Here is a 27,158-nt window from a genome sequence, read left to right on the forward strand (position 1 = left end):
GATAGGGCCTTTCATGTTTTTTTGCACATTTTGCACTCTAGTTTCTACTACATGCTTGGAAGGCTGAGCTGCATTCAAATGGTTGCTTCTGCAATTTGACAGCTAGATGCCACTAAATCCTACACACAGGTCCTTCCAAACTTCCAAATTCCCAGAAAGTTCATGTCCTCCGTGTCCTCAGTAATAGCTATGGCACTGACTCATCTGCCTTATTCTGTCTTACTTAAAGGTAGTGACATTCAAAATTCCTGAAACTGCACAGGGAACAATTGAAATAATGACATACCCAGTAGGCTTGTTTTCTTCTCATTTTAAGACAATTAAGTCTTGAATGCTGAATATAAGACTAAATGACACTTATTGCAGTCAATTTCCTCCTTTCTTTTCTTTGTTCTTTGTCCTGTTTCCTTCCAACTCCTCGTACACACCGTATAATGGCCTATTATGTTCTCTCTTTTGTTATTTCCTCTTGAATTATCCCTAAATAGCTTTACTATTATCAATGCCTGTTAAAACTCATAGTGCAAATAAAGCTTTTGGTACTATTTTCACTCTCTTTTCTATCTTATAATTGTTCTCTTTTTTATCTCTTTCGTACTTTCTCTCTTCATGCTGTCCCTCATCTTTTACAGTTTCACAGCTCTATTCTTTGTATCCACTGTCTGAACCCCTCCTCTCTGTTCTCCTCAGATGGAGTGTGATGAGAAGGAGATGCGCCGCGAGATCAGTTATGCCATCAAGAACATCCACGGTATCAGGTACTAACCAGTATAGAGGTATAAGTACATTCATTTACAGCCTAAAGACAGTATGTGATGTAATGTTGATGCAGCAAGCAGCATAACAAGTAAAAATATGACTTGTGAACAAGGGAGGGGCATGTTGTCTTTCTTACTTTCTTTTTTTACATTCAGGCCAGCCTGTCTGTGTGTTACTATATTGACTCAGCAGCGGTTAGCCAGCATAACCAAAAAAACTGCCACCCAAGCGAAAGAGAATCGGATATTTAAAGAAACACCACGTTAGAACTAGAATTATTTCCAAAAATAATAGCAGGTCCAATATCTACTGTCAATAAAAGTTTTGGCACAGACTCTTTTATTATTGCAACCACAGACTGCACATTATAAAGGCTATGGTTAGTTTTGGTAGAACCAAAATACAGATACAAAATAGATGTGATCAAAGAGCTGAAACCACTTTTCATCACAATTGTACCCTTGTTCTCTTCCTCTTGGTGGGTTTCAGGACTGGACTTTTCACCCCAGACATGGCATTCGAGGCCATTGTGAAGAAGCAGATCATAAAGCTGAAGGGGCCCTGCGTGAAGTGTGTGGACATGGTCATCCAGGAACTGATCAACACCGTGCGGCAGTGCTCCAACAAGGTAACTCGTGTCGTTTTTATGGAGGTTTGCATGTTTGAAGGCAAGGAGGGAAGAATAGTTGGTAAAGGATGGATTAAAGAGAAATGAAAGAGGAGCTCTGTTGAAAAAATATTTTTTTCTGAGTCTTTTTATATTCATTATTCCAAATTCCTCATTATGTGGACTGTGTGATAAGCTGTGTAATGTGTTTTCAGCTGGAATGCTTCCCCATGCTGCGTGAAGAAACTGAGAGAATTGTGACTAGTCATATCCGAGACAGAGAGAGTCGGGCCAAGGACCAGGTAACGCTTAGTAGTTTTGTAATTATGGATTTGCACATTTGTTTATGATGGAAGATCTGTCACATATATACACACATATAAGCACCGAAAACCAACGTCAGTGACCAGTTTTTCTTCATATGGAGAGGTCTGTGCCCATATCTCTTATTGTGACGTTATGGAATTACAAAGTACCATTTATCCTAATAGATTACTATTAATATACACACTGTGTAACATATTATACATTGAAATAAGCTTGTTTGAAGAAGATCAAGGCCACTCGCATGTAGCTTAGCTTAGCACAAAGACTGGAAACAGGGCTAGCCTGGCTCTGTCCAAAAGTAATACCTCTAAAGCTCACCACTTCACACTTAATATCTTGTTCCTGTAATCTGCAGTGTAAAAAGTGTAAAAATGAGTGGGTTTTTATCAAATGGGTTTCATGTGCCACAAAGAGAAAAGGTAGCTGGTCTCCCCTGCTCCCAGTCTGTATGCTAATAAGCTAACCAGCTGCTTTCCCAAACTATTGTATTTCTTAAGAATGTGTTACAGTCGTCTCATGTTAAGTGCTTGGTGTTGTTACAGGTTCTGCTGCTGATAGACGTCCAGCTCTCTTACATCAACACTAACCACGAAGACTTCATTGGCTTCGCTAAGTAATGACCCCGTCTATTAGTTTGGCTCCACCATGATAAATTATTTATGGTTAAACATGTCAGGCTGGCGAAAACAAATGTTTAGAAGAGCTCCTTTAACCCTAGTCATGTTTTTCCCCTTCTCTTTCCTCTTTTCTCCACACCATCCCGTCTCTCCTGCCATCTCTGTTTTTGTTTCCCACCGAAGTGCGCAGCAGAGGAGCAGTCAGACTAATAAGAGCCAGAGTTCAGCAGGAAACCAGGTAAGAATTTGTCACATCTTGTCTGTCATACACAAGCACAAGGTCAAGGGACTTGACTGCAGAGGACTGCACACCCACACAGCAGCAGGATGGCTACTGCAGAGAGCATTAAAAAAGAGAGAGAGAGGCTGAAATGAAAGAGATCTCATCCAAGATACTCTTTCATTTCAGTTAATCTTTTGCATTGCACACATTTTATGTTATATACATTTTAGCCTTGTGTTTTTTTTAGATGTATTAATTTTTAAGTCATGCATGCTGTATTATTTAGTTTAGTGGGGCACCAGTTGTGTACAGTGGTTTGTTTGCTTCTTTGGTTTCTATGATTTTATCTTAGTAAAAGAATCACAATGGGTTCTATTACTTTATGCCACCATCATCACTGGTGTTGTTGTTGAGACATTTCCCTTTGTTTGAACCCTTCCTGTGTCATCAAGGTGCCACTTTGCATTTCATCCCCATCCCTTAGTGAGAATCTCAGCTGCCCTCTTATGGGTGTCTGTTGGTGAGTATCGCTCATTGTGGGTTATGGTTTGCAATGTCATTTGTGCCTGCAGTAACACTTCTGCCCATTGTGTGGTGCTCTCCAGCACCGCTGCATAAGAACCTGTCCTGTTCTCGTTTTCCACTCTTACAGGTCAAGAATGGCAAATTGGCTGTGTAAGCTATTGTTAGGCAGAGGCATATTCTTTAAGACAAGTTGCACTAGACAAGTTGCCAGTTTTTTAGTGCCACAAGGTTTCTAAATCCCCTACATTCCTTCCTGTTGCAGGCCTCCTCTCCTCCCGCATCAGGCCTGATTGTAAGGGTTTACTATCTAACTGTTTACTCTCTAACACCCCCCCACCCACCCACCAAGGTCCACAGACTACAGGGGGTTGCCAAATGGACTTATAAAAAATAAAATTTTCCTTGGTTTGGCATTAATAATATAATCTCTAAGACTAAAAGTGTTGGAAATATGATTTATTTTAGTACCCTGCCATGGATTCAACAACAAAACAGCCCTCTAATTTGTGCCTATGACAGAAAGGCTTTGTAATGATTTGGGTAACCTCCTTAGTGAGTCTTAGGCGGTGCAAGACTGACAGTAATCTAACCTAATAATCACTTGGCACTGTGCCCTCAGGCCTGTTTATGTAGGGCTTGTAGGGTTAATACACCTAACACAGTGGACACACACATGCTTTATTGTGTGCTTGAAGCACTTAACACAATGGTCACTTAACAAGCTAACACAGGCCTCTGCTTGTGGCATTGTGAACACAGTTCCTTGCATGAGACTGCACCGGCACACAGTCACATGCTGGGCTCTGAGTGAGTCACAAAGACACAATGACACACCTAACCCGACCTTTACACGCATTTCATCGCGATTCATGCATTGATGACTTGCACAGATTGATTTGGGCTAGCTTCAGCCATGATGTGTTGTACGGAAATCAATTATTTTAATCAAGATGATTACAGATGAAGAGATCCTGTTATATTATTATTTTCTTGTTTATTTTTTGTGTACATCTTTTATTTGACTATTTCTGACTTATCTGACCTTACCCTCCTCTTAGGTGATTCGCAAAGGCTGGCTGACCATCAACAACATCAGCATCATGAAGGGAGGAGCCAAGGAGTATTGGTTTGTTCTGACTGCTGAGAGCCTCTCCTGGTTCAAGGATGATGAGGTGAGTATAAAGCAGCTGCAATCAATATTTTTGATATCAATATGTAATATGAAGGGATTTCTCGTTGTAACGAACCCACAGAGGATTATCAACAACTGTGCAGGTCCCCTCAGCTCTACACAGTGTCTTTCAGCTTATTATTTTGGTTTTCCAACCAGCAAGTTTAGACTCAGTCTCAGCAGGCAGTTCTTTTTAGTAAAATTGTTTAATAGCAGCTGAAGAGACAGATATTTCTTTCAGAAGTTAGAGGGCTTGTGGTCTTGTCCCTTTTCTTTCTTGTTTAGATCAGGGTGAGGACCCAATTAGAGTGGGTTCTATATAAATATGTGCCAGTTCTATGTTTTTTCTAGGTGGGAAGGAAATGAGTGTGAAAAATTTTGGCTGTGGAACTGCTCTTTATGTATTTATCTCTAAATAAATAAATTACAAAATCAAGAAATACAGACGAATGACAGAGAGTGGTATTATTATTAGCAACTAACTTCATACACACCAATGGAGGATAAATGACTCGAATCTCTGTGATGTTTTAAAGCTGAATTTTATTATTTTTATTTCCATTCTCATTGATAACACATCAGAAAGACCAACAACAGCACCATTTGCATGCACCACTGAGCATTCGATCCGTCCTGCTGGCTTATTTGGCAGGCTGAGGTCTATCTGCCTGTCTGTGCCTGCTGTACAGGTTGGAGGATATTCTGCACAGCAAGTGTAGATAGGCAGACACACGGCAACTCTTTCAGCCAGTTGGTGTTGTTGCTGCATTGTTGTTTGTTTATTGGACCTTGTTTAGTCTCTTGCCAGGGTGTAGCTCCAAGAGAAATACACAGAGCAGAATTTGTATTTGTATAATAAGACAAATTGATAGTGACAATAGTATTCTCTCCAGCCTTAGATTTTTATATATGTGGTTCCACTTGAATGTAGGTTAATCTGTGGCCTCACTATGTGTTAGCATTTAGCCTTTGCTTAGGAGTGGATAATCACCATGATGGAGCAGTTTACTGTATGAATTACGTATGTGGCTGTAGTTCTTCTGTCATTCACTCGCTCTTTCCATTCATCCTTCCCTTTGTCTCGGAGTTTCTCTTCCTTTCTCTCTTTCTCCTCTCCCCACCTCTTTCCACTGGGAGTTTAAGCATTCGCCTCTTCTTTGCAAATTTGGAACAGTCCCAATCCCGACCAAATGTTCACTCACAGACACCCAAAATATATGAAAGCATACTCAGACAGCACACGGGCCGCTCAGCATTGGGTCTACAGATTGTCATTTGATACGTTGGTGTGGTAATATAGGAAATTATAGACTCTGCGGCTTCGCCTTGTATATTTCTGTTTTACACTCCGTGAACTTTCTATAGTCACATACACATGCATGTCCTCACACACAGATGCACATACACACATTTGCACACCCTCCTCCCTCTCTTGGTGTGGTTGGCAGTTACTTTGGAACTGCTTGCATTCTTGGCAGGAAAATCACAAGTTTTTAATCCAAACATCAGCCTCCAATGTTTCGGCAGAGAGAAACCCCTCTATTAAATATCAATACCCCCCCCCCTGTTTGTGACGTTCAACTTCATAACCAGCTATCACTTCATGACACTGAGTCACTGTTTTGATCCTATACAATGTGTAATATTCCACACGCAACAGTGAAAGAGTTGCTTACTTTTACTGTAAACCAGCAGCACAAGAGCTCATCTAAATCATTTAACTGACGAGTCAACTCTAAAACACCCTCTGTGTGTACATATATTCTTTGTGCAGTGGGGCTTTCTTGCACCATCTGTAAAACACTTTTCCTACCAGCCTTTTGCAGTTATTTGACACCACAGCAATCTAGTATACACCAGTGTCCCTTGCCTTAAGTCTTCCAAGTCCATTTTGGCCACCCACTGAAATAAGTTCACTGGAGGTGTCTGACTGTATTTTCAAACTCCACTTGATTGATTGGCCCTCGTTCCTCTGGCCTGTGTTAGATGCTTTGCAGCCACACTCGCTCCTCCCCCTTCCAGTGGACCACATCTTCATCAGAGCACCAGGCTAGCAGAATGCACACTTACTCATTCATGCTATAAATTATGTGCACTCGCTATTTTGTGAGCTTTGGCTTTAAAACTTTTCTCATTCTGGCTCAAAACTTCCATTTTGTTTTACACCTTGGTTTTCACAGCAAGTTGTCAAATCTGCAGTTAGTGTTGAAAATTGGTGATGTATGTTTATTCCAAAAATAAGTGAAAAGGAAGTGGTGAGTGTTAGAATGCACTGACAAAATACAGATGAATATAGATCACATACAGAGTATAAATAGCAAAGGGTGAGAAGGAAGGAACAGATGCAAAAAATAAAAACCCCACACATCTTGGAGACCTGAAATGCCAACAGAGAGACAGCGAGAGCGACACAGAAAGACAGACTGACAGAAGAGGGTCCATGCCCAGTCTAACCAATGTGCAGACTACTGTACACCAGTATGACAATGAACAGGTAGTCTGAACACTGGGTGGACGGAGCCGGAGTTAAGAGCCAGGCCTTGCGTGCTGTTTTCTGCCATTCCAGATGCTCGAGGCTCTGTCGTCTGTGCCCTCCCTTCGCCACTCTCCATTTTGGCAGCAAGGATCCCGTCTATCGAAAACCCCCTCAAAACTGCGATTCGCCTCATCCACGTTTGCCGCTTTTCCCCCCAAAGCTTTCTGGTGCACGTCTCTTGGCGTGTTTATTTGTTTTGGTAGACGTTTTTGAGCTCTGGGTCCCCTCGCAGTCCGTTTTGGTCACGCCGGCCATGAAGAGTATCCAGCCTTGACGTGGCATATTCGCTCAGACGACTGGGACAGACTGGCTGCACGTTCAGGGAGGGGATAATACAAAAAAGAGGGAAAGAGAGAGACGGGGGGGGGGAATTGGGGGGAGAGTAAGTGAGAAAGGGAGAGGACGAGAGAGGAAGAGGGAGGGGACCCGTGTGACCATATATGGGCTGTAGTGACCCCTTGGGGAATACAACACAGCAGAGTCTGCAGACTTTTCTTGTCTTCCCTTTTTTCCTCTCTCCTCATCCTCTTTAATTCTTACCTGCGACCATCAACCACCACTTTCCGGACCTTCAGACCAGATGTGGGCTTTCTTCTGCAAATCTTTTGCAAATCCACTTTTGTGTTGCTTCTTCTCGAGCTCTCCTCCTCCTTCACCCGCCGTCTCTTTAACTTCTCCCTCCTTCCCTGGTTCTCTGTGTGCTGCTAAGCACTACCAGATGTTGAGTTTTAACGCCAGGCTGTCATTTAATCTCTCTCCCTCTCTCTCTCTCTCCCTCCTTCTTAAAAAAAAAAAAAAAATCAGGCAGGAAGTGGGCCCCTCTGGAATGGAAAGAAAAAATATTGAAAAAATATAGAGGGGGAGGGATAAAAGAAAAAGACAGTGAGAGTTCAGAAAGATGGAGGATAGGATGGAGTGTAAAAAAGAAGAGCAGAGTTGCTTCAGTCTAAGCATCCGTCACAGGCCCAGTTTAAATGTGTCACAGTTGTGCTCAAGCTTCTACCTCAGAAGATGAATACTTTGAGCACTTCGCTCTCTGGACCTCCAGTGCGTACGCATGTCTGCGTTTACCCCGTCTTTACCACAGCCGGAGAGTTTACTCAGCCTTTAGCTACCAGCTCTCCCCGGCAAAACGCACTGTGAAGAACGACTGTGTCTTGACCCACACTGTAATGACTTCCACATGTGCTCTCCTTCTCCCTTTTCTTTCTCTGTTTCTGCTTCCCTCTTCTCCACCCCCCCTACCTCCCACTCTCATTTCTCCCCCATTCCTCCTCCCTCCTGTCACCCCCTTTCTCTTTGCTTACCCTCTCTCTCCCTCTTTAAAAACCCGGTTTCACCTTTCTCTTACGGACGTAATCTTGCACAAGTGTTTACGCCAATTTCATTGCACAACAATTTAGAAAATAACAATTGGAGCAAATTGCATTAGCCATAAAAGTGCTCATGATCTGTACCTTCTGTTTTCCTCGTTCACAGGAGAAAGAAAAGAAGTATATGCTCCCTCTGGACAACCTGAAGGTCCGCGATGTGGAGAAAAGTTTCATGTCCAGCAAGCATATATTCTGTATTTTCAATACAGAGTCAAGGTCAGCTATTAGATCCTAAAAATCTATTTTCTTTTTACTTTTTTATTTGCAGCTGCAAATAAAGCTTTTGACAGAAATCACATGCAGTAGAAAGAGTTAGAGACTTCAAGGCCTGTGTGCTGGCGCAGCGGCTGAAATATGTTTTGGATTATGTGTTTTGTACACTATGTTTGCATTAAACTATGGCCGGGACAAACTGGAACTATTTCCAATTGATCTACAGCTCCGTTTAGGTTTGTCATTTATATTCTGTGTAAGAACCCTCAGAATTGTAAAATAACAGTTTAGAAAACCAGACATTTACTATGAATTATTAGAAAAACAGAGATACATGTTTTAACGGTAGGTTGATAATAATATAGAGAAAACAGCCCTGATGAGACTGTAGCCTATCCATAAGACAGTGAATCTGTGTAAAAAGTTCAGTATCAGGCCTGAGCTTTTGGTCACTGGTGCAGAACGTGCTGTAAAAAGTTTTATTGTAATTCAGTTTCTTATTCAATTTGAAGGACTTCTTGGCTCGAAACCTAAAAAAAGGTTAAACAACAAAATAACCCCAATGAAAAGAGGCAGATAATCTAATACTGTCAATACTTCCAGATGTCAGAGTTTCCGAGCTCTTTTTGTAACACTGGGGAGCATTGTCTACGTGTTATTGAGCAGTTGAGGATTTTTAGATTAGTTTGATCAAATGTTGAATGTTAAATAGTAGTACTTTGTTTGTTCTCTCACATAAATGAATGTTCTACTGTGTCACGGTGTTAAGGAATGTGTACAAGGATAATCGCACCCTGGAGTTAGCCTGTGACTCTCAGGATGATGTAGACAGCTGGAAATCTTCTCTCCTACGTGCTGGGGTCTATCCTGAGAAGACCACTACGGTTAGTAAACTCATCAATTCTCCATTCAGTCGGTCCCATTGACAGCTGGTTGGTCCTTTACTCCCTGAGTGACACATCCTTAGCTTTGGTTCCCTTTCTCATTCTTATGTTACTAATTTTAAAAATACATAATCTCATATATTCAGAGCAAATTCACAACTTTCCACTTTTGAATATATTTTGCAGGGCAATATTGGAAAGAAACACATTTTGCCCTAGTTTTCTAACATTTATACTTTACAGGAGTGCACATGTCATTATTTCAGAAAAAAACAAAAGCCTCCTGTATTGAAAATCAGATTTCAGACTGTATTTTTTGTGTAGACCCCTCTTTCTCACTGTCTTAGTGTATTTCTCCTTTCTCCTTACATAGGTTGAGAGTGAGACCACCACCACTTCAGATAACTTCTCCATGGACCCTCAGTTGGAGCGTAAAGTGGAAACCATCCGGAACCTGGTGGACTCCTACATGGCTATTGTCAACAAATGCATCCGGGACCTTATGCCCAAGACTATAATGCATCTCATGATCAACAATGTAAAAAAATATTCCTCATATGTTCAGTTACATGGGCTGTGAAGACACCATTTCATGCTACATTAAAGTAGAGATACTGCCAATACTACTATGAATGATAATAATAGTGACATAACTATGAAAAGGTCTGTACTTTTTCTGCATTTTCACAATTCTGACTCGTCATCCTGCACTACCTCTTCATGCCACTAGGTGAAGGAATTCATCAATGCAGAGCTGTTGGCACAGCTGTACTCTACAGGGGACCAGAATGCCCTGATGGACGAATCCCAGGAGCAGGCCCAGAGGAGGGATGAGGTGCTGAGGACCCACCAGGCCCTGAAGGAAGCCCTGAGTATCATTGGTGATATCTCCACCTCAACCATCACCGTCCCCATGCCTCCGCCTGTTGACACCTCCTGGATGGCAGGATCCGCGGGGGGTCGCAGGTAAAGTCACTGGAACCCTAACCCTAAACTGCGCATTTACGTGTAGACTGAAACAATTTTAAATAATAAACTGTTGCTACCTGCGCCCCTTCTTTCTTAAACCGCATTCAATACTATATCCTTCCCTTTTTCCAGGTCTCCTCCTGCCAGCCCTACTGCCCCTAGGAGGATGTCTTCAGGCCAGCGCCCAGCTCCACGAGGGGCCCCGCCACCACCAAACCGCCCAGGTCCTCTGGGGCCCTTCAATAATAGTGCTGACAGCCCTCAGGCTCCCAGCCGCCCTAACAGGGCCCCTCCTAGCATCCCCAGGTAAATGCAACCTTCACAGAAAACACCAAAAACTACACAAAAACATCTAAAGAGCATTCTTTGCTTATCAAGCTCGCCTGCTAGATCAGGATCAAATCTCTACTGCTCTTAACAACTGCTCCATATCTGCCACTAGATCAAGAGTTAATACTTAGAGCCATCAAATGTAATCTACATTTCTAAAGCAAGCAAGCTAAAAGCAGTTGAACAGCTGAACCGGATGAGACATAATCTCAGCATGGATTCCACTGTTCAACTGCTTTTGGTCAGAATTACTTTATTTTTTTTATTACTTTTATTTTTTTGAGTTAGATGAGAAGATTGATTCCACTCTTTTTTGTATGGTACATATGAAGCTACAGCCAGCAGACAGTTAGCTTAGCACAAATACTGGAAACAGGGTGAAACAACTGTCCAAAGGAAAAAAAACCCCTCTAAAGCTCTTAAGTTAACACTTTTTTGTTGATTCCCTACAAAACGACATGGTTTAGTTTAATAGAGGGTTATGTGGCAGACTTTTGGACAGAGCCAGGCTTGTTGTTTCCCCCCCTTTCCAATCTTTATGCTAAGCTAAGGTAACCGACTGCTGAGAGCGGTATGGAGCTTCTCATCTAACTCTTAGAAAGCAAGTAAATAGTATGTTTCCCAAAATGTTATTCATTTTCTAGTATGTATGTTATTTTCAACATAAACACAGCATCTCTTAAACTTGTGTGAAGACTGAAGACTAATTTTTTTTAAAAATCTTTTCTTGTCTTCTGTTGTCTTACCCTTTACTCTCTTCTCATTTTACCTCTCTCATTCTTTTCTGTAATCTGTTATCATTCCTGTTCTCTGACACTTCTCCTTACACATCATCATTCATTCTCCAACCAAGCCGGCGGCCCCCGCCATCTCCTACAAGACAAGCCCCACCATAAATATCCAAAGGGGTTCCTCATACCCTTATCTCCCTCCCTCCATCCACTCCTCCATCCCTCCTCTCTTAGCCATGGCTCTGCTGTCCTGGTCTCTCCTTAGTGCAGACACTGAAGTCTATGACCCCTTGACCCTCAATTTCCTGCCAGGTGACGATGTCCATATATATATGTACAGTATGGTACTTGTCTTGTGGTGTATGTGTATGTGCGCTTGTTGCTCGCCTGTGGTCCAGGTTTGCTTTAGCAGATTCACTACCCAGTATCAGTCCCTGGAACCTCTACCCCCCGCCCCCTCCCCTCCCACAAACCCCTCACCAAGTCAGCCACTACCCCCACTTGCTGCTTCTACATGAAAATACGCTCAGCAGTCGTACTGCCCTACTCATTCCAAAATGCAGCATGGCACATAAGCTGCTTTTATTGCATGGGAGTGTGTGTATGTAGAGTGTGTGTGCGTGTGTTTTGTGTGTATGTATACGGGGGAGGGACTAATTTGCCTATATGTAGGCTGAGTTTGATTTAGTATTAATTTATTGTATATTACCCCCTTAAGTGTTAATTATCAGCTTGATGTTCTCTTAGGAACAGAAGTTGTATCTTAGTATGTGAGTGTACGTGCGTGTTTGTGTGCGAGTAACTCTGTGTACGTGTGCGTGTAAGAGTGTGTGAGGACACGTGTGCATGTGCCGTCTGTCTGCACGTTTGCTGGCGTTTCAGTTGTATTTGTTTTCATGGTCAAAGCTGTTAATGATGAATCCTAAAACCCTCGGAGGTCAATTTAATGTCGGACTTTTGTGAGTTGTTCCTGTGTTGTAGTAGCAGCCATACACACATAGCAAGGCTGAGGAGCACCTTCAGTATTCTCTATATGAAAACAGCCTCAATAATGCATTTAACCCTGTCATAGGTGTCCACCTGTGCTGTATCAATGGTCAAGTTGTGACCCTCGCAGCCTTAAGCTCTGATCCAGACGCTGACTCAGAAGATGGAACTTGCCACTTGAAAAAAAAAAAGTTCCTTCTTGAATGAACAAAGAAAGTGTATTTACATGTTTCCATTTAGCCTTTTTCTCAGGTTTGAAACATGCAACTCCATGTACATCACAAACTAGCGCTTTTTCTCTTTTTGCCTCTCTTATTTCCTCTATTCTCACAACCATCGAAGCTAGTCAGTCAGCGTCTGCGCTAGAGCTTAAGGGGCTTTTGTCAATGTTCAAGTGCTTCTCTGTCAGTTTGTTATTGTGTATGTGGGCCTAAACTGTGTTCTGATGTATATAGGTAATGATAAGGAGATACTGTACCTGTGGACTATAAAGACCTCATCAAGGATCCTAGCGCTTTAATCGTTCTCTGTGTCTCTATTCACTAAATGCTCTCTTCTCTCTAATTTAGACTGCCTTACTGGCATGAATTACAAATCTGTATTGCCAAAGCTAAATGTTGAAAGAGAATCGGAAAGTTGAAAAACAATTAAATAAAAAATCTGCCGAAGACCGACAACGAAATGGTTCCAGTTGTAGTGAGATGGCATTGTTTAGCAGAGGGCATAATGTTAAGCTGGGGAATTGCATCAGTTGTTATTTTCTGTGTCTCTGTATCGCTCCTCAATAAACTTCTTCCTCATAATGTCTCACTTTGTCAACAGCGTCTTTATTGTTTAAGCCACTGGGTTTTGGGGAATATACATTTATGCAGACCTCTCACTGGAGTGCAGTAAAACAATATGTGGCTCACAAATATTATGCTATTGCTTGCCTGCTTACTTATTGATACATACTGAAACGTCATGTGTTCCCTGGGGTAAATTGTCTACAAGATAAATGTTTTACAGCCATTCTGTCTCTTGTACGAATATTAGAGTAATTATTAGAATATTTTGCAGGCTTAAGCAAAGTTATTACTTCTTCACAAACCTGCTATTGAATCCAAAGAAGAAGAACATTAGCCAGAAGACGGCACTAATATATCATTTTTATCACTGTGAGGCATCCAAACATGTTCAGTTAAAGCACAACTGGTGTGACGTAAAACTGAGTAACAAAGGTCCCGCACCGAGACAAAGACTCAATACATGACTAGAAAATGAACAGAAATTAATTTTTATCTTCAAAGATTTTCAGTTGTTGCTTTCTTGATATCCTATAGACTATTTTTGTCACATACATCAGCTATGGTTCAGTACACAATAGTGTATTTGTTTTAAAATGTCAATCAATTGTAATGTTATCAAGTATTCTCAGTTCATTTGCTGGTTTATTTTGCTTCCAGTGCAGACCATAACTGTTGAGCAGAGAAACACCACCAGCTACACAACAACAAAAGATCAGTAGCATACATTCATTTGTTAGGGTACCTGGTCTCTCTTTTTACACATTCTTGTAGAAAATGCTTTACAGTAAATTGTATGCAGCTGGCATTGTTTCATGGGGATACGTGTATTGTATGCTTAAGCTCACTATGTAATACATAAGTAAATACAGTGACACTAAAACAACAAGGTTCATAAGTCTGGCACTGACAAAGTGTTTAATGTATTATATGATCAAACCGTTGACTGCAAGTACTAAGTAATATTCATATTTTCTACTATAGAAATGAATACATATCTAAAGCTGAGCATGTGATGGTGGCGTTTTTTTTAAGCAATGCCTATAGAATACTATACATGAGTGTTCAACCAATGTGATCACTGATTAATAAAAGTGCCTTTTCACTGCCAGTCACATGATGGCAGCAGAGGCCTAGTTGAACTTTAAACAGTTATTTCAGTAATTTAACAAATATGGTATACGTCATTTTGGCACATATTTACTGTTCACTTTTCAATGGAGCTTGATCAGAGACAATATGTGGCATACGTGTCCTAAATATCTGTAATGATCTATTATGTCTTCTTAAAGTGCTGCTCTGGTGTGATCATGCATGAGGGTGTGACCTTTGGGCATAACCCCGCTCATATAGGAGGTCCCCCTTTAATTTAGTCCCTTATGTGATGTTTCGTCCTTTGCCTTCACTAGTGTAGGGTGGGTTTCAAATTATATTTTTGACGCCTGGCAAATGAGTTGAGCAGAGGGCTCCCTCTAGTGGCCCAAACAGGCACTTACTGTCTCTAGGCAGGGTTGGTAGTCTGTACTTCAGGTCCTGCAGGATACTGCAGAACACTTGCTTTTTTATTGCATCAACCCGTTGCAATAAAGGGAATTTTATTTTTGTAACAAACGGAACAACAAACGCTTTGTTTTGCACAATGTGTAGGCCGTTTTACAAAATACTGCATTAAAGTATATTACTCATCAGCTTTATCTTACCGAGCATGAATGTATTCTACAGTATGTCAGCTAGGGCTTTGTATCGAAACTTGGTTATTCCATAAATCGTTTATAAAAGATTTGTATTTCCTGGAGTTTTTTTTGTAAGGTTGCATTGCAACTGTTGATACGGCTTTCATATGAACTAACTTACCCACTAAACACCAGTGCTCGGTGACTCGTGTATCAGTCATATTTATCCCATTACGGCACTATTTCTGTCACCATGAGCCATAGTTACCACAATTTTGATAACATTTGAAAACAAAATTAGCCTCTCTTAACCAACTTAAATACCTCTCTATAAAGAAGCTCCACCCACCCGTGCGACCGGAGGCTACGAAACGAACGCTCCCAGCATACGCGCAGTTTGAACTGCGCAACAGCCTCTCTGGATTCTCATTGGACGGTTGGACGGTGACACGCGGTGACAGTCGGCAGCAGGTTGTGTGGCTCACAGCGGCTAGCATCACACTTCACCCGTGAAACCGTCAACGATAGCTAACGCCGAGTTAACAGCAAAGCTGCGGGTGAATGTGTGCTCCACATGGCCCCAGAGACCCACAGCTAAAAGGATAAAACGCTATTTTCGAGTACGACGAGGATGTCTGTCCCGGTAGGAGAGGGATGAAGATGACACCACTGTTATGGCGAGTTGTGTCAGTGTGGCTGTGTGTAACTGTAGTCTGTTGGTAAGTTGATAAACTACACTTGTCTCATTTGAGCTGAGCTTTATAATGACGCCGCTGACAGACATTGACCGGGGAAACTATCAAACTGTCTGACAAACGTTATCCAAGACTTGGTTGAATCACTTACAACGCGTTAACGTTACGTTAGCTAAGTTAGCTATCCAGCGTCAACATTATGTTGTGATGTGGCACCTGGCTGACTCCCTGACTCATCACTACGAGTTAGTTTAGTTTAAGTTTCTGACCCTAAGCACTAGCTGTTTAACTAGGTTTAACACAGCCAGCTAGCTGATAGGAAGTTATTAGCTATTGAACTGAAGTACCCTCCACCTCAGGACGCGTTACTACCTAACGTTAGTGATTTGGCAGAATTAATTAATTACAACTAAGCTCAATCAGCCGCCATACGTTTGTGTCATGGTGGTTATCGATATCCTTCCAACTCCAGCTGATTAGTAATACAGTGTATCCTTTATGAATGACCATAAACTAGCTGTCTGCCACACACACATGAATGTGCTGACTGTTGATTCCCACGACTCACACCGTCACAGAGCTAACGTTAGCCGACGGTACACAGCTCTGATTCATCAGCTCTGGACGGGATTAAAAGGCCTTTCACGTCAGTCCTCTTGACAGCTGGGGGTTGTTGGGTCTGTGTAAGTCCGACAGAACACAGTAAAGCCCGCTGAGAGGGAGATTATGCAGGAGGATTGTGGGCTCTCGCCATGTTTAGAGGACAGCAACAAAACACAACACGCACTGATCATTTTAGTTCAGATGGAGAAGGAAAGGGAGGGAGGGAAGTGATGTAATATGGTGTTAAGAACTGTGTGGTGATGTTGGCCTGACCCACTTTCACCAGCATTGCTTTAGCTCTCTTGACAGTGAGGCTGTGAGTGATAGTATTTGTGACCTTTCGCTGTCTGTTATTTATACTCTTGGTACTGTACACTTCAGAAAATGTAAATATGTCCTGTTCTAGTTGAGGCTGTATAAGTTCATCGGTTAATAGATTCACCGCACTCAGACATATCATAGCAGAAGCAAAGTGTAATTATTAACATGATTAACAGGTATATTACATTCATGTTTAGCAGCTCCAGGACCCTGTTATTCTCACTGGGGGAACTGAGTCGTCGTCATTCATTTAATTAATCACCAGTGCTTATCTTGCTGTGACATGTCTAAATTATCTGCTGTGAAAAGGTGTGTCTGATGTTGTTGAAGAATTTTCATTCATTTTTGGTCTCACATAGGGTTGACTGATATTTACTGCGAGACAGTATACTTTTTGCTATAGTTATCGTGGTAATCTAAAGGATTTGAATAGGGTCTTGTAATCAGAGGGTAGCTCATGATACAATACAGTATTTTTGCCCTTAATGAAAACACTAGCACAAGTTATGCCTAATTAAATTCAAGTCATTAACGGAAATGACTCAATATCAGTGTGTTTCAAGAGACTTTGTGTCACAATACCAATCATTTGTTCTGCCTCTAATTGGAATCCTTTTAGTGGATGGGATAATCAACATATGGGTGAGGCTAGGGCTGCGCAATCCAAATCGCAGGAGCAAGTTTTAGCTAAAGGTAAAATGTGTTTGACAAAACAGCATTGTAATAAAGTCCTGTAGTGCTTCAGAGATGCCCTGGCCAAATGTAAGAAAACGTGTCACATCCTCATTGTTTTCATAGTCTTTTCACTGAAAATTAAAGTTGTGATTCAAAAATGATCATTCTCACACTTCATTTCACTTCACAGATGTGTGAATATTGCAATTGCGATGTCTGATTATATATGATTTTTAATGATTTCTTTTTTTTACCATGTTGTGAAGCCTTCGGTGATGGAATATTGTCATGTTCTAATGTTGGCAGATTTTTATTCAGGTCTAAAATTGTAGTGATCAATGATGCGTCATGTCATGTGACAGATCACCTCTCAGTCGTAGGTGCGTCTCAAGGACAGGCTTGATGTGAGTGGACACGTGCACATGATCTTTGCACTTGTAGGAAACATGTTCATCTATTTGTTGCGTCGTTGGCGGCTCACTCCTTCAAATCCAACCTGCTCTGTCTGCTGTCCCAACACTATACTCTATTCTTGCCTATTCTTCAATTTTATTCTCACAGTTAGTCTTGAATATTGAAAACATATTACTGTACAGCATTTTAGGCTCACCCACACAGGGAGTATTCATTTCATCATCTAAAAATCTCCTGCATTTCATACCATTTACATTGTAAAGTCTAGTGCTTTAACTCTTTGTCTGTAACCAGTTAGTTAATTATTTAGCAAGTCCTGCCTTAATACCACTCTCGCTCCTTTGGGAGTTACATTATGACTACTGGCTGTTAATTAGAAAACAAAGCCTCTGTGGTTCATTAAAGTGTTTGTGACTAGTCTAGCCTCCCCAGTCAGATCAACACAGCGGTTGAACCAGCCAGCCCAGTGGCCGAGTAAAGTACTTGACCTGGAATCTTGAATAAAATTCAAATAATGGCTTGGATTATTGACAAGCTGCCATCGCTGTTGGAGTGTGCCCTTTGAGCCTGGAGGAACGTGCTGTTATTATTGCAATTTTTTAAGGCCTTGTTACTGCTCGTTTTTCCTGCCAGGAGAGAGAGAGGACAGTCGCTGTGACCCTGACCCATTTCTCTGGGTGTCACCCAGCAGAAGTGTGCTGTTTAAAACAAAAGAATACGGTTTTAATATATGTATACACAGAAACATAACTGTAATGTAAACAAAACGCAAAAAATCAATGGTATTCATTCTTTAATTTCACTTTGACATATCTGTCTTTTTTCACGAACCAGGTGACAGATACTATAGACAGAACCAGAAGATAGTGAAATATAAACAGCATTTGAAAAGGCTCTACAATCTGGTTGAACAGTATGCACCCTGTTTGAGGCGTGTCTCAACATTCCCTGACTCTGCATACAGATAAGATAAATTGTCTACGTTGGGGTACAGGCTACCAGGATTTTGTCAGTGCGTCACACTGGGACATTGGCCTGCAGCTTCCTCTGTGACTCATTGCAGTAAAATAAAATGTTTAGTATGCTTGATTCAAGAGTTTATAAGTGCCCCCTATATTTATGCTTCTTTCCCAGATACCAGGGCATTTCCACCAATGTGTTGTTAACAAGTAATCCATATTCAGACAAACTGACTCAATGGTATTATGACTGTCTTTCCCTTTGTCTCTTAGGTACCCTAGTTGCTATGTTGGTTGCACAGAGTCGCACCAAGAGGCCCAGAGGCCAGTGTCCTCACAGGACATCGGTTCGGAGGAAGAGTCCCAGGAAAAGATTCATTCCCACAAGGTAGTATAGTACCTACTACAACCCACCTAATGGCTTAGAGGTTGCTGTATGAAATCCTTCACGAGCATACACTTCATTATATATTTTATTTGCTTATTAACCACATAAGACACCTGCTGCCATACTACACTCAGATTAACAGCAGTTGCACAATGCTGTCTGAATATATAGGCCATCAAAAATGACACGTTGCTCACTCAGATTTGTGGGTGTTTTAGCTTCTGTGACCAAACTGTCCCTTTTATGGTGTGGTGTCAGTGATATCTGTCTATATATGCATTTGTGTGTGTGTGTGTGTTTCTCTAGGTTGAGGAAAGCTTGGTTTCACATGCCCAGTCCCTATCTGAAAACGAGCAGTTGATAGAAGATGCTCTGCAAAAAGAAGAGCATACAACACAAGAGGTGGATAAAAAACAATATTCAGAGGTACATTGTAGTTGTATCATTATGTAAATGAATCCCCCAACGCAAACATAGTACTATAAATCGTGTATGTGCTGTGACTGCTTAATGCAATTGAGTAATCGTTTTAAAGACATGTTTAAGCTAAGATTTGTAAAGGCTTCACCAGTTGATTTCCTCCAGAACCGTTTCAGGCCTGGATAAGCAGCCATATGCATTGTACAATGCAGTTCTTTTTATTGATCGTTCCTGGAATATTTGAAGCTTTAAGTGTTTGGTTGATCAGTCTAACTCTGGCTAATGGGCCAACCATTTTAACATTTCCCTCAACAGCTCAGGTATCTCTCTCTCTCTCTCTCTGTTTATCCATCAGGCCTTTGAAGTAGAGGAGCCCGCTGTAGAGGTAGAGTTGGAGGCACACAAAGGAATTTCACAATCTGAGCCAGAACCTGAGCACAGCTCAGAAAATCAACATCCAGAAACCTTCACCACTCAATACCAAGACTCAGCCTCGCTGCTACCTTCCCCTGACCCTGTCTCTGGTTTTGCTGCTGAGCTTAAAGACAACCCCAACATCCTTAACAATCAAGAACACATCCCAAATAGGCAAGATACTATTACCCCCAGGCTTTTTTCCCCCATAAGAGCTGTTCAGTTGCTCTTCTGTATCTCATTATTCTGGTGTTTAGAATGTGATGTACATTGCTTAGGGTTACAGCACCATACGAGGTCCTTTCAAATACAATTTTTTTTCTTTGATCTCTTCCTGCAAACGAAAGGTCTGCATTTAACATGGATTGCTGTTTCATTTCAGTGTTTCAGATGATGCATCTGACGTAGCTGCACCTGAGGTCATTGATTCTGACCTCCCTCCAGCTGACTGTGAAGAAGAAGAGAACAACCCGTATGACAATGATAGGTGGGGATCTTGTGCCCTACTTAGTGAGCTAAAAATACACGATTATATACACTTCTCTTGCGTTGCTGTCAAGTTGGCTTTGACTGTTTGTTGCGAGGAGAATGTGGTTGTAGTTAGCCTGTAGTCCACTTCAAACAACGAGTGGGACTCTGACTACAGTGCTTTTTTCTGTTCCCACAGCAGTCCTCCAGTAGTTCTGGAGAACACTTCAAATGTTCACATGGCAGGTACTAAAACCCACACTGACCCCTCTTTGAGTTCTCCGGCCGCTCACAGCACACAGCATCTGGAGGTCAACGCATCACACACGCTGAAAGAGCCAGTAAGGAACTCAGAACACCGTGTGAACTATTTTCCTTTCTCTACCAAAGGAGGTGTCCCAGCTCTCATTATCTTTGACAGGTCCAGGGCTCCCCTGTTACCACAGACACAGATTCCAGCGTAGGCAGCAAAGACCCCGAGGACATCCCCACTTTTGATGAGTGGAAGCGGAAGGTGATGGAGGTGGAGAAAGAAAAGAGTAAGATTAAGAGTTTATCTTGTTTGTGAAGTTGTGTTAAGCTTGATGATACAGAACATAAAATATTGTGGTATATTTATCTTATTTAACAACTTGTTGTTTTATTCTTCCTCTCAATAGCTCAGTCTACTCATACTTCTAACAATGGGGCTTCTCATACGGTAAAGAAGGTCCAGAAGAACTTCAATAACTACGCCTCAGTGGAGTGTGGAGCCAAGATCCTTGGTGCTAATCTAGAGGCAAAGGTACTATAGATAGATATATATATATGAACATTCCTCTGAGGAATTTGTTTGCCCTGTTGGATGTTGACATATTGACAAATAAAAACACATGTTGATTTTGTGAATTTGTTCCATGCAGAGCACTTCGGCCATATTGAAGGAGAACATGGACTTGTACATGCTAAACCCCTGTAGTAATAAGATATGGTATGTAGTATGCATGCACCTCCTGCTTTCTATCCACAGTTGCAACCTGAGAACATTTCTGTTCATCCCCAACTGAAGCCAGTTTTTTAAGCTTTGTTTTTCATTCTCACTCAGGTTCATCATTGAGCTCTGTGAGCCCATCCAGTTGAAGCAGTTGGACATTGCTAACTTTGAGCTCTTCTCTTCTACTCCCAAAGACTTTCTTGTCTCCATCAGTGATAGGTACTGTATGCTCAGCAGATTCCCATATTGTTTTTAATACAATATGGGAATATTTAGGTTATATCTTCAATGAAACTGCGTACAAAATACAATATCTACTAGTATATTACTAGTGTTAATATTATTAATATTTTTTGAATTTTTTATTGTGGAAAACAAAAGGCATTTTATTGGACAAAACTGGGTGTGGTTTATTACACAAAATGTCAGTAATATATACATTTTTAATAATGAAACATGTATTCTCTCAGTATGATAACCATCAGTTACCTCAGGCTGTAGTCCTAACAAATCCATCATTGAACTGACTGTTGTGTAAATCTATTCCTATAGATATCCAACAAACAAGTGGCTAAAACTGGGAACGTTTCATGCCCGGGATGAACGCACAGTCCAGAGCTTTCCATTAGATGAGCATCTTTATGCTAAATATGTGAAGGTGAGCAACATATCTCACTCTTTCTCTTGGTTTTACAAAGTTGTATAAAGAAACAAAACTCACATTTTGGATTTTAATTCACCCCTGATTTCCGAACAGCAGGTGAGCCATATGTGAAAGAGGCTTGTTAATGACGTTGCTTATCGAAAAAACGGTTTCTTTACTTGGTCGATGCTTGTAAAATAGCCACGTGTCTACTAGCTAATGTCTCTCTCTCTCTGTTTCTCTGCAAAATGCTAAAATGAGCTCCTGGCCATTAATATACCTGGCAGTCCGCCCAAGTAAATGTATGTGTGGTAAAGACTGAATATAACTTTCCTGTGGAACAAAATAAATTTCTTTATCTGACTGGCTCTTCTGATCCGTTTTTATAGAGACCAACGATCAAACTATTTAGAGCCAATATCGGCCAATCAATTGGAGCACCCTTAAGGTCATGTAACAGTTTCAGTGTTGCTAATATTCATTATTCTGGATAAGAGTACTAGCAAATTCCTGAAATGTAAATGTGACTAGGACAGTGTTTTACATTCTAGACTTGGACCTGGCTCAGAGATGATGGCATCATGGTCACACTCTTTGTTCATACAGTCCTGTTTTAAATGCATGTATGCCTCTCTTTAATTTTGTTTCTCTTTTTTTCTGTCCCTCTTGCTTCAGATGTTCACCAAGTACATAAAGGTTAGCCTGCTTTTCTTGTAGAGGTCTGTGGTTGAGTGAGCTGAATAGTAAACATGGAGGGGGATGCATTCTGTGCCTTTCTTTTGTCTCAAGTGATGTGATCAACTCCAGACAGAATCAGATCTAACTGGCTGTGCTAGTAGCTAACCCATTAAAGAAATACTCTTTGAACACATTCATATCATATATAATAAACATTTGATGTCCACCAGTAGCCATTCAAATAATCAAATATGTCAACCGTTCTAATTTCGCCTATGCAGAGATGATCCTCTCGAATTTATTCAAATTGCCAATCAGTCTTTTTATATTTCATTTTAACCCATTGTGTTGATTTTACAACAACAAAAGATCACGGCTTTGCTTTGGTTTGTAAATAACACAACAAATGCAGAGAGGGTTGATTGGCGTGGGATATACTACAGCACACATTTGCATTATAATATCTGAATATTTTTTGCATTTATTTTTAGGTAGAGCTGGTGTCTCACTTTGGCTCTGAACATTTCTGTCCCCTAAGTCTCATACGGTATGTAAAATGCAGGCAATGTCAAGTTTTTCTAACATACTGTTAACAAAGCATATGGGGTGTTGTCAGAGGTGAGAAGATCTGAAACAAACATGAAAGAAGAAGCAAAATGTAGCTTTGTATGGATGTGCTATGTTCTTATCATTGTACTCTTGTTTTGTGTTCTATGTGTTATTGATTTTAGTTGCATTTTTCTGTTTTAATCAACTCTGATCAAACCAGTTGGCTTGAAGTGTGGGTTCCAGATAATGGCTTGTTGCATACTGCATGAGCTCTAGATGGTGTCAAGTGATATTATGTAATATTTGGCATGTGGTCATGGCCTTTGGTGGGAACACGGAGAACTAATGCATATGTTAGCAGCTGTTCTTTTCAATGAATAGCTGCTAACATAAAAATGTACAGTTAAATTTGGCTGAAGCTTGCACAGAAATAGTTAACACACATATCACAACATGCACTGTTGACTATAGTAGTTACTAGGAAGTAGCACGCCATATGGTACCTGTTATTTCTGGTGAGAATTACGGGGCCCATAAAGGGAAATGAAACACTAGTTTGATGTTTGTGCTAAAAGAACTAGCTACCAGATGACTCTGCTATACTATAAGACCTGTGTGTTTGTGTTGTAGGCTTTTAGTGTAGCTCTTTGCCCCCTACAGGCTGTCAAAGACTTAAGAATCGACCATGTTTTAAATTGCTGATAGACAGATCAAATGTCACTGATACATGAGCCTGGTTATAGAATTATTTTGATGCACTTATCCCAGGGTGTTTGGCACAAGCATGGTGGAAGAGTACGAGGAGATAGCTGATCCCCCAGAAAGACCAGATGATCCGGATGATGACTTGGGTAAGAACATGATATAAATAATGCAGTTGGAATTTTTCTCCAGCTGTGATAAATTGAAGCTATACAACATGCAAGATACACTCAGAGTAAATTGTTAGGGGCAGTTTGTCATATCACTTGGGAGGATATAATACACTAGTCACAAATTACCCCATTCATTTGTCTTTTCAGGCGTTATTCTTTATGTTGAGTGCACAAAAATTAAAATGGTTTTACAGTCGCATGTATCATTTTCTTGTTGTGAGATTGGTGTGTGTTATTAAGGGCACTGCTCCCTACAGATTATCCTCCTGGATATACACCTGGTGAAGTCAAGTTATCCAAGAATCTGATTGGATCAGCAAAGGGTAAGTATAGCAAACATGGATTTCTACTGCATAAAGATGACTACAGTGACAACTAACCTGGATTACTTTATTAATTTGTTACTCTGGTGTTTTTTTTTTTTTCAGATGTTATATTGAACATGGTAAATAACATTGCTGTCAATGTTCTTGGCGGGGGCCCAGAGATGCAAGGTATGACCAGCACAGTCAGCTCTAACATCCAGCTTTGTCTCACACAGTCACTATTTTATTTTTCCAACCTTTTCAGTTGATGAGAAAAATGTGGACTAGGACTTCTGTAGATTATAATAATTTCTGTGTTCACTCTTATTGTTATTCTTCTTATTTACGTTTTGTAGGCAACCTTTCATCACAGGGCGTAAACATGACTGAGCCATCACTGCAGCCTGAAACTACCACTCAACCTACCACCACTGACCTTACCTTATCAGTGTGAGTACCTGTCTTGAGTATGTGTTATAACATCTTTCAGAATTGTAATGTAATGTAATTCAACAAACCTTAAATAATTGTTTTTCAGAGCTATTATTTCGTATTGTTGACAGGTTAAAAATGTATGGATATTTTCAGAGATGAGTCAAAGTGGTAAATATGAAGTCAAATCAAGTTTATTTATAGAACAAATTTTACAACAACAGAAGTTGACCAAAGTGATGTACAGTGGTAAATGCAAAAGAACAATAATATATATATATATATATATTAAACCAATAAAAATGTTAAGTAGCAAAACAGACACAACCAGAAAAATGACAGTCAACTAAATAAAACAGACTAGATGGACACAAATGCTACAGAATAAAGGTATGTTTTAAGTTGAGCTGAGGGAAGGGGCACATCTAAGAGAGTGTGGGAGATTGTCCCCAGGTTTAGGGACTGGGACCGCAAAGGCGCGATCACCTCCGAGTTTGCTGTTGGATCGTGGGACAACTATGAGGTAATTTGGAGGAATGGAGAGCTCTAGGGGTGAAGTGGTGTGGACGTTGGATATGTAGCTGACAGCCTCAAATTTTTGTAATGTGTTCCATTAAATATAATTAGACGTCTGGTTGGTTGTTTGTGCAAGGTGACAGAGGTATAATATTATGAAAACCATACAAATCAATACTAGTACATTGTGCCTCCTCAAATCTGGTATATTTTAGTAGTTTCTCACCTCTGGAAATCTACTTTTCCATTAACCACCACCTTGTGAGATAATGGATAAAAGAGATAATTGTAGATGTTGTTGTGGCTGTTGTACTGGGCCCTTCCTTTACTGTATTTAATATGCACGCTATTGTCCTCCTCTCTCTCTAGTCCAGACTCTGAAGAGGAAGGGAGTTTACCAGACCCTGTTGTCCCTGCAACTGTAGCCCCTTCCTCAGAGACTCCTGAGCCAGAGACACCTACCGCTGACACAAGCAAGCAAGAGCTCCCCCCTGTGGAGGAAAAAATTGTTATTCCTTTAGAGAAAGATGAGGAAGAACACATCAGCTCTACAATCATTCTTTTGGATAAGGAGGAGGAGTTGGATGAAGAAAAAGAGAAAAGTGATCATAATGAGCGACAACGAGAAACCCAAAACTACTGCTCTGTAAGTGCTTTATTTTCTTCCTCTTGCTCTTGTGCAGCGTCCCTCCAGGAGTATCTCCATCGCCAGTGTTCAGCCCTGCTGTCAAAAAAAAGGAAATGCCAGACTATGGACAGAAAGCATATGATTATTCCCATCCAAACACCCGCTTGGCACCAACCCCTTTCCCCCTCAGCCTGCCCTGAACCTCAGCAGCACCACAGTGAGGTACATCAGCCCCATGAAAAAGAACAAGCTTCTGAACAGGAGCCAGAGAGCGGAGCCAGCCCGCCAGAAACACCACAGCCTCCAGGGAACACAGCAGAGTCTCATAAAGAGTCCATGTCCGAACCTCCTCTGCTGGAGCCCAGTCAAACCTTGAAACTCCCCAAGCCCAGTGCCACTGACTCATCCTCTGCCAAACCTACTCCTATTGTGGAAACACCACAGCTGTCTTCTGAGGAGCCAGTGAAGGAGCTAGGGCCAGAAAAGAGCCAGGATGTGCTGGCTGAAGAGAAGCCCATTGAGCCTTCAGCCTCTCTCAGTAGCTCCGTCTATGTACAACCCAGTGTGGGTACCACAGTGGACGATGTCTCAGTAGCACCAACAGAAGAAAAGTCTAATATTGATGTTTCCGAACCAGAGATAAAAAACGCCCCTATCCAAACCCCGGATAAGACCGATCATTCTCAAGTTCTCCATCCCACCACCTCCCCTCAGTTAGAATATCACCCTGACCCACCAGCTGTACCTGAAAGTGGTTCCACTGAAGTGTCCCACACCGCTGCAGACACCGTTACAGAGCCTGAGCCCTCTGGTGGTCAGCCGGTCATCACAGAAACTAGGACGGAGGATTTTGCAGAAGACATCTCCACACCATCACCCTTTCCTTCAGCTCCTTCTCCCTCTCCTTTGCCTGCCTCACCATCCCTCTCAGACATCTATGCAGATCCCCCCAACGGCACGGAGCAGAATGGTAACCCAGTGCATGGCTCCAGCCAGAAGGAGTCTGTGTTCATGAGGCTCAACAACCGCATCAAGGCTTTGGAGATGAACATGTCCCTCAGCGGACGCTACCTGGAGCAGCTAAGCCAGAGGTGAGAAACAGGGACTCACAGCAGTGCTACAGAGAAACACACTAAGATTGTTGTGAGTAGAGGGTGATATTAAGACTTCTGCCTCCATGTTATGATTCAAGGTATCGAAAACAGATGGAGGAGATGCAGAAGGCTTTCAACAAAACCATCATTAAACTGCAGAACACCTCGAGAATAGCAGAGGAGCAGGTGAGCAATGAAAGGGCACAAATGTTTGTCCAGACAGTTGCCATGTACAGAGATATGGTATTTGTCTGGCTTAGAAATTCAAAGGTCAACTAAAAATCTTGATTTTCTTAAAGCTTCCTGCTTATAGTGACAAATTCAAAAAGATGTTTTAGTGTCAAAATAGTCATTAATTCTTTAAACATTGTAACTTTAAAACCTTTACTCATAATAAC

The 27,158-nt window shown here is 41.3% G+C and overlaps 2 protein-coding genes across 4 annotated transcripts in view; both read left to right on the forward strand.

Annotated features, from left to right (window-relative positions):
• Window positions 1-13,050, forward strand: part of dnm3b (dynamin 3b) — a 22,159-nt gene extending 9,109 nt beyond the window's left edge. Inside the window, exons 10-21 of the mRNA XM_035671367.1 lie at window positions 691-758; window positions 1,249-1,387; window positions 1,582-1,668; window positions 2,236-2,306; window positions 2,494-2,548; window positions 4,117-4,230; window positions 8,245-8,354; window positions 9,121-9,235; window positions 9,609-9,773; window positions 9,966-10,201; window positions 10,337-10,510; window positions 11,388-13,050. Coding sequence (XP_035527260.1) covers window positions 691-758; window positions 1,249-1,387; window positions 1,582-1,668; window positions 2,236-2,306; window positions 2,494-2,548; window positions 4,117-4,230; window positions 8,245-8,354; window positions 9,121-9,235; window positions 9,609-9,773; window positions 9,966-10,201; window positions 10,337-10,510; window positions 11,388-11,430 — 1,377 coding nt within the window. The 3' untranslated portion in view covers window positions 11,431-13,050. The remainder of the gene's footprint in view (window positions 1-690; window positions 759-1,248; window positions 1,388-1,581; window positions 1,669-2,235; window positions 2,307-2,493; window positions 2,549-4,116; window positions 4,231-8,244; window positions 8,355-9,120; window positions 9,236-9,608; window positions 9,774-9,965; window positions 10,202-10,336; window positions 10,511-11,387) is intronic.
• Window positions 13,051-15,154: 2,104 nt separating this feature from the next.
• LOC118334670 (SUN domain-containing ossification factor-like) overlaps window positions 15,155-27,158 on the forward strand; it is a 14,065-nt gene continuing 2,061 nt past the window's right edge. Inside the window, exons 1-19 of one of the 3 annotated variants that reach the window (XM_035670690.1) lie at window positions 15,155-15,429; window positions 18,651-18,765; window positions 19,072-19,191; window positions 19,541-19,773; window positions 19,982-20,086; window positions 20,267-20,408; window positions 20,489-20,606; window positions 20,727-20,851; window positions 20,970-21,037; window positions 21,152-21,259; window positions 21,593-21,698; window positions 22,359-22,379; window positions 22,853-22,908; window positions 23,679-23,761; window positions 24,043-24,108; window positions 24,214-24,279; window positions 24,447-24,540; window positions 25,408-26,757; window positions 26,859-26,946. In XM_035670690.1, coding sequence (XP_035526583.1) covers window positions 15,365-15,429; window positions 18,651-18,765; window positions 19,072-19,191; window positions 19,541-19,773; window positions 19,982-20,086; window positions 20,267-20,408; window positions 20,489-20,606; window positions 20,727-20,851; window positions 20,970-21,037; window positions 21,152-21,259; window positions 21,593-21,698; window positions 22,359-22,379; window positions 22,853-22,908; window positions 23,679-23,761; window positions 24,043-24,108; window positions 24,214-24,279; window positions 24,447-24,540; window positions 25,408-26,757; window positions 26,859-26,946 — 3,129 coding nt within the window. In that variant the 5' untranslated portion in view covers window positions 15,155-15,364. The remainder of the gene's footprint in view (window positions 15,430-18,650; window positions 18,766-19,071; window positions 19,192-19,540; window positions 19,774-19,981; window positions 20,087-20,266; window positions 20,409-20,488; window positions 20,607-20,726; window positions 20,852-20,969; window positions 21,038-21,151; window positions 21,260-21,592; window positions 21,699-22,358; window positions 22,380-22,852; window positions 22,909-23,678; window positions 23,762-24,042; window positions 24,109-24,213; window positions 24,280-24,446; window positions 24,541-25,407; window positions 26,758-26,858; window positions 26,947-27,158) is intronic. The other 2 variants (XM_035670692.1, XM_035670691.1) reach the window with 2 other exon arrangements.

The sequence above is a fragment of the Morone saxatilis genome, unplaced genomic scaffold, assembly GCF_004916995.1.
Source record: "Morone saxatilis isolate NCDOM2014 unplaced genomic scaffold, NCSU_SB_2.0 Contig23, whole genome shotgun sequence".
In the NCBI taxonomy this organism is placed as follows: domain Eukaryota; kingdom Metazoa; phylum Chordata; class Actinopteri; family Moronidae; genus Morone; species Morone saxatilis.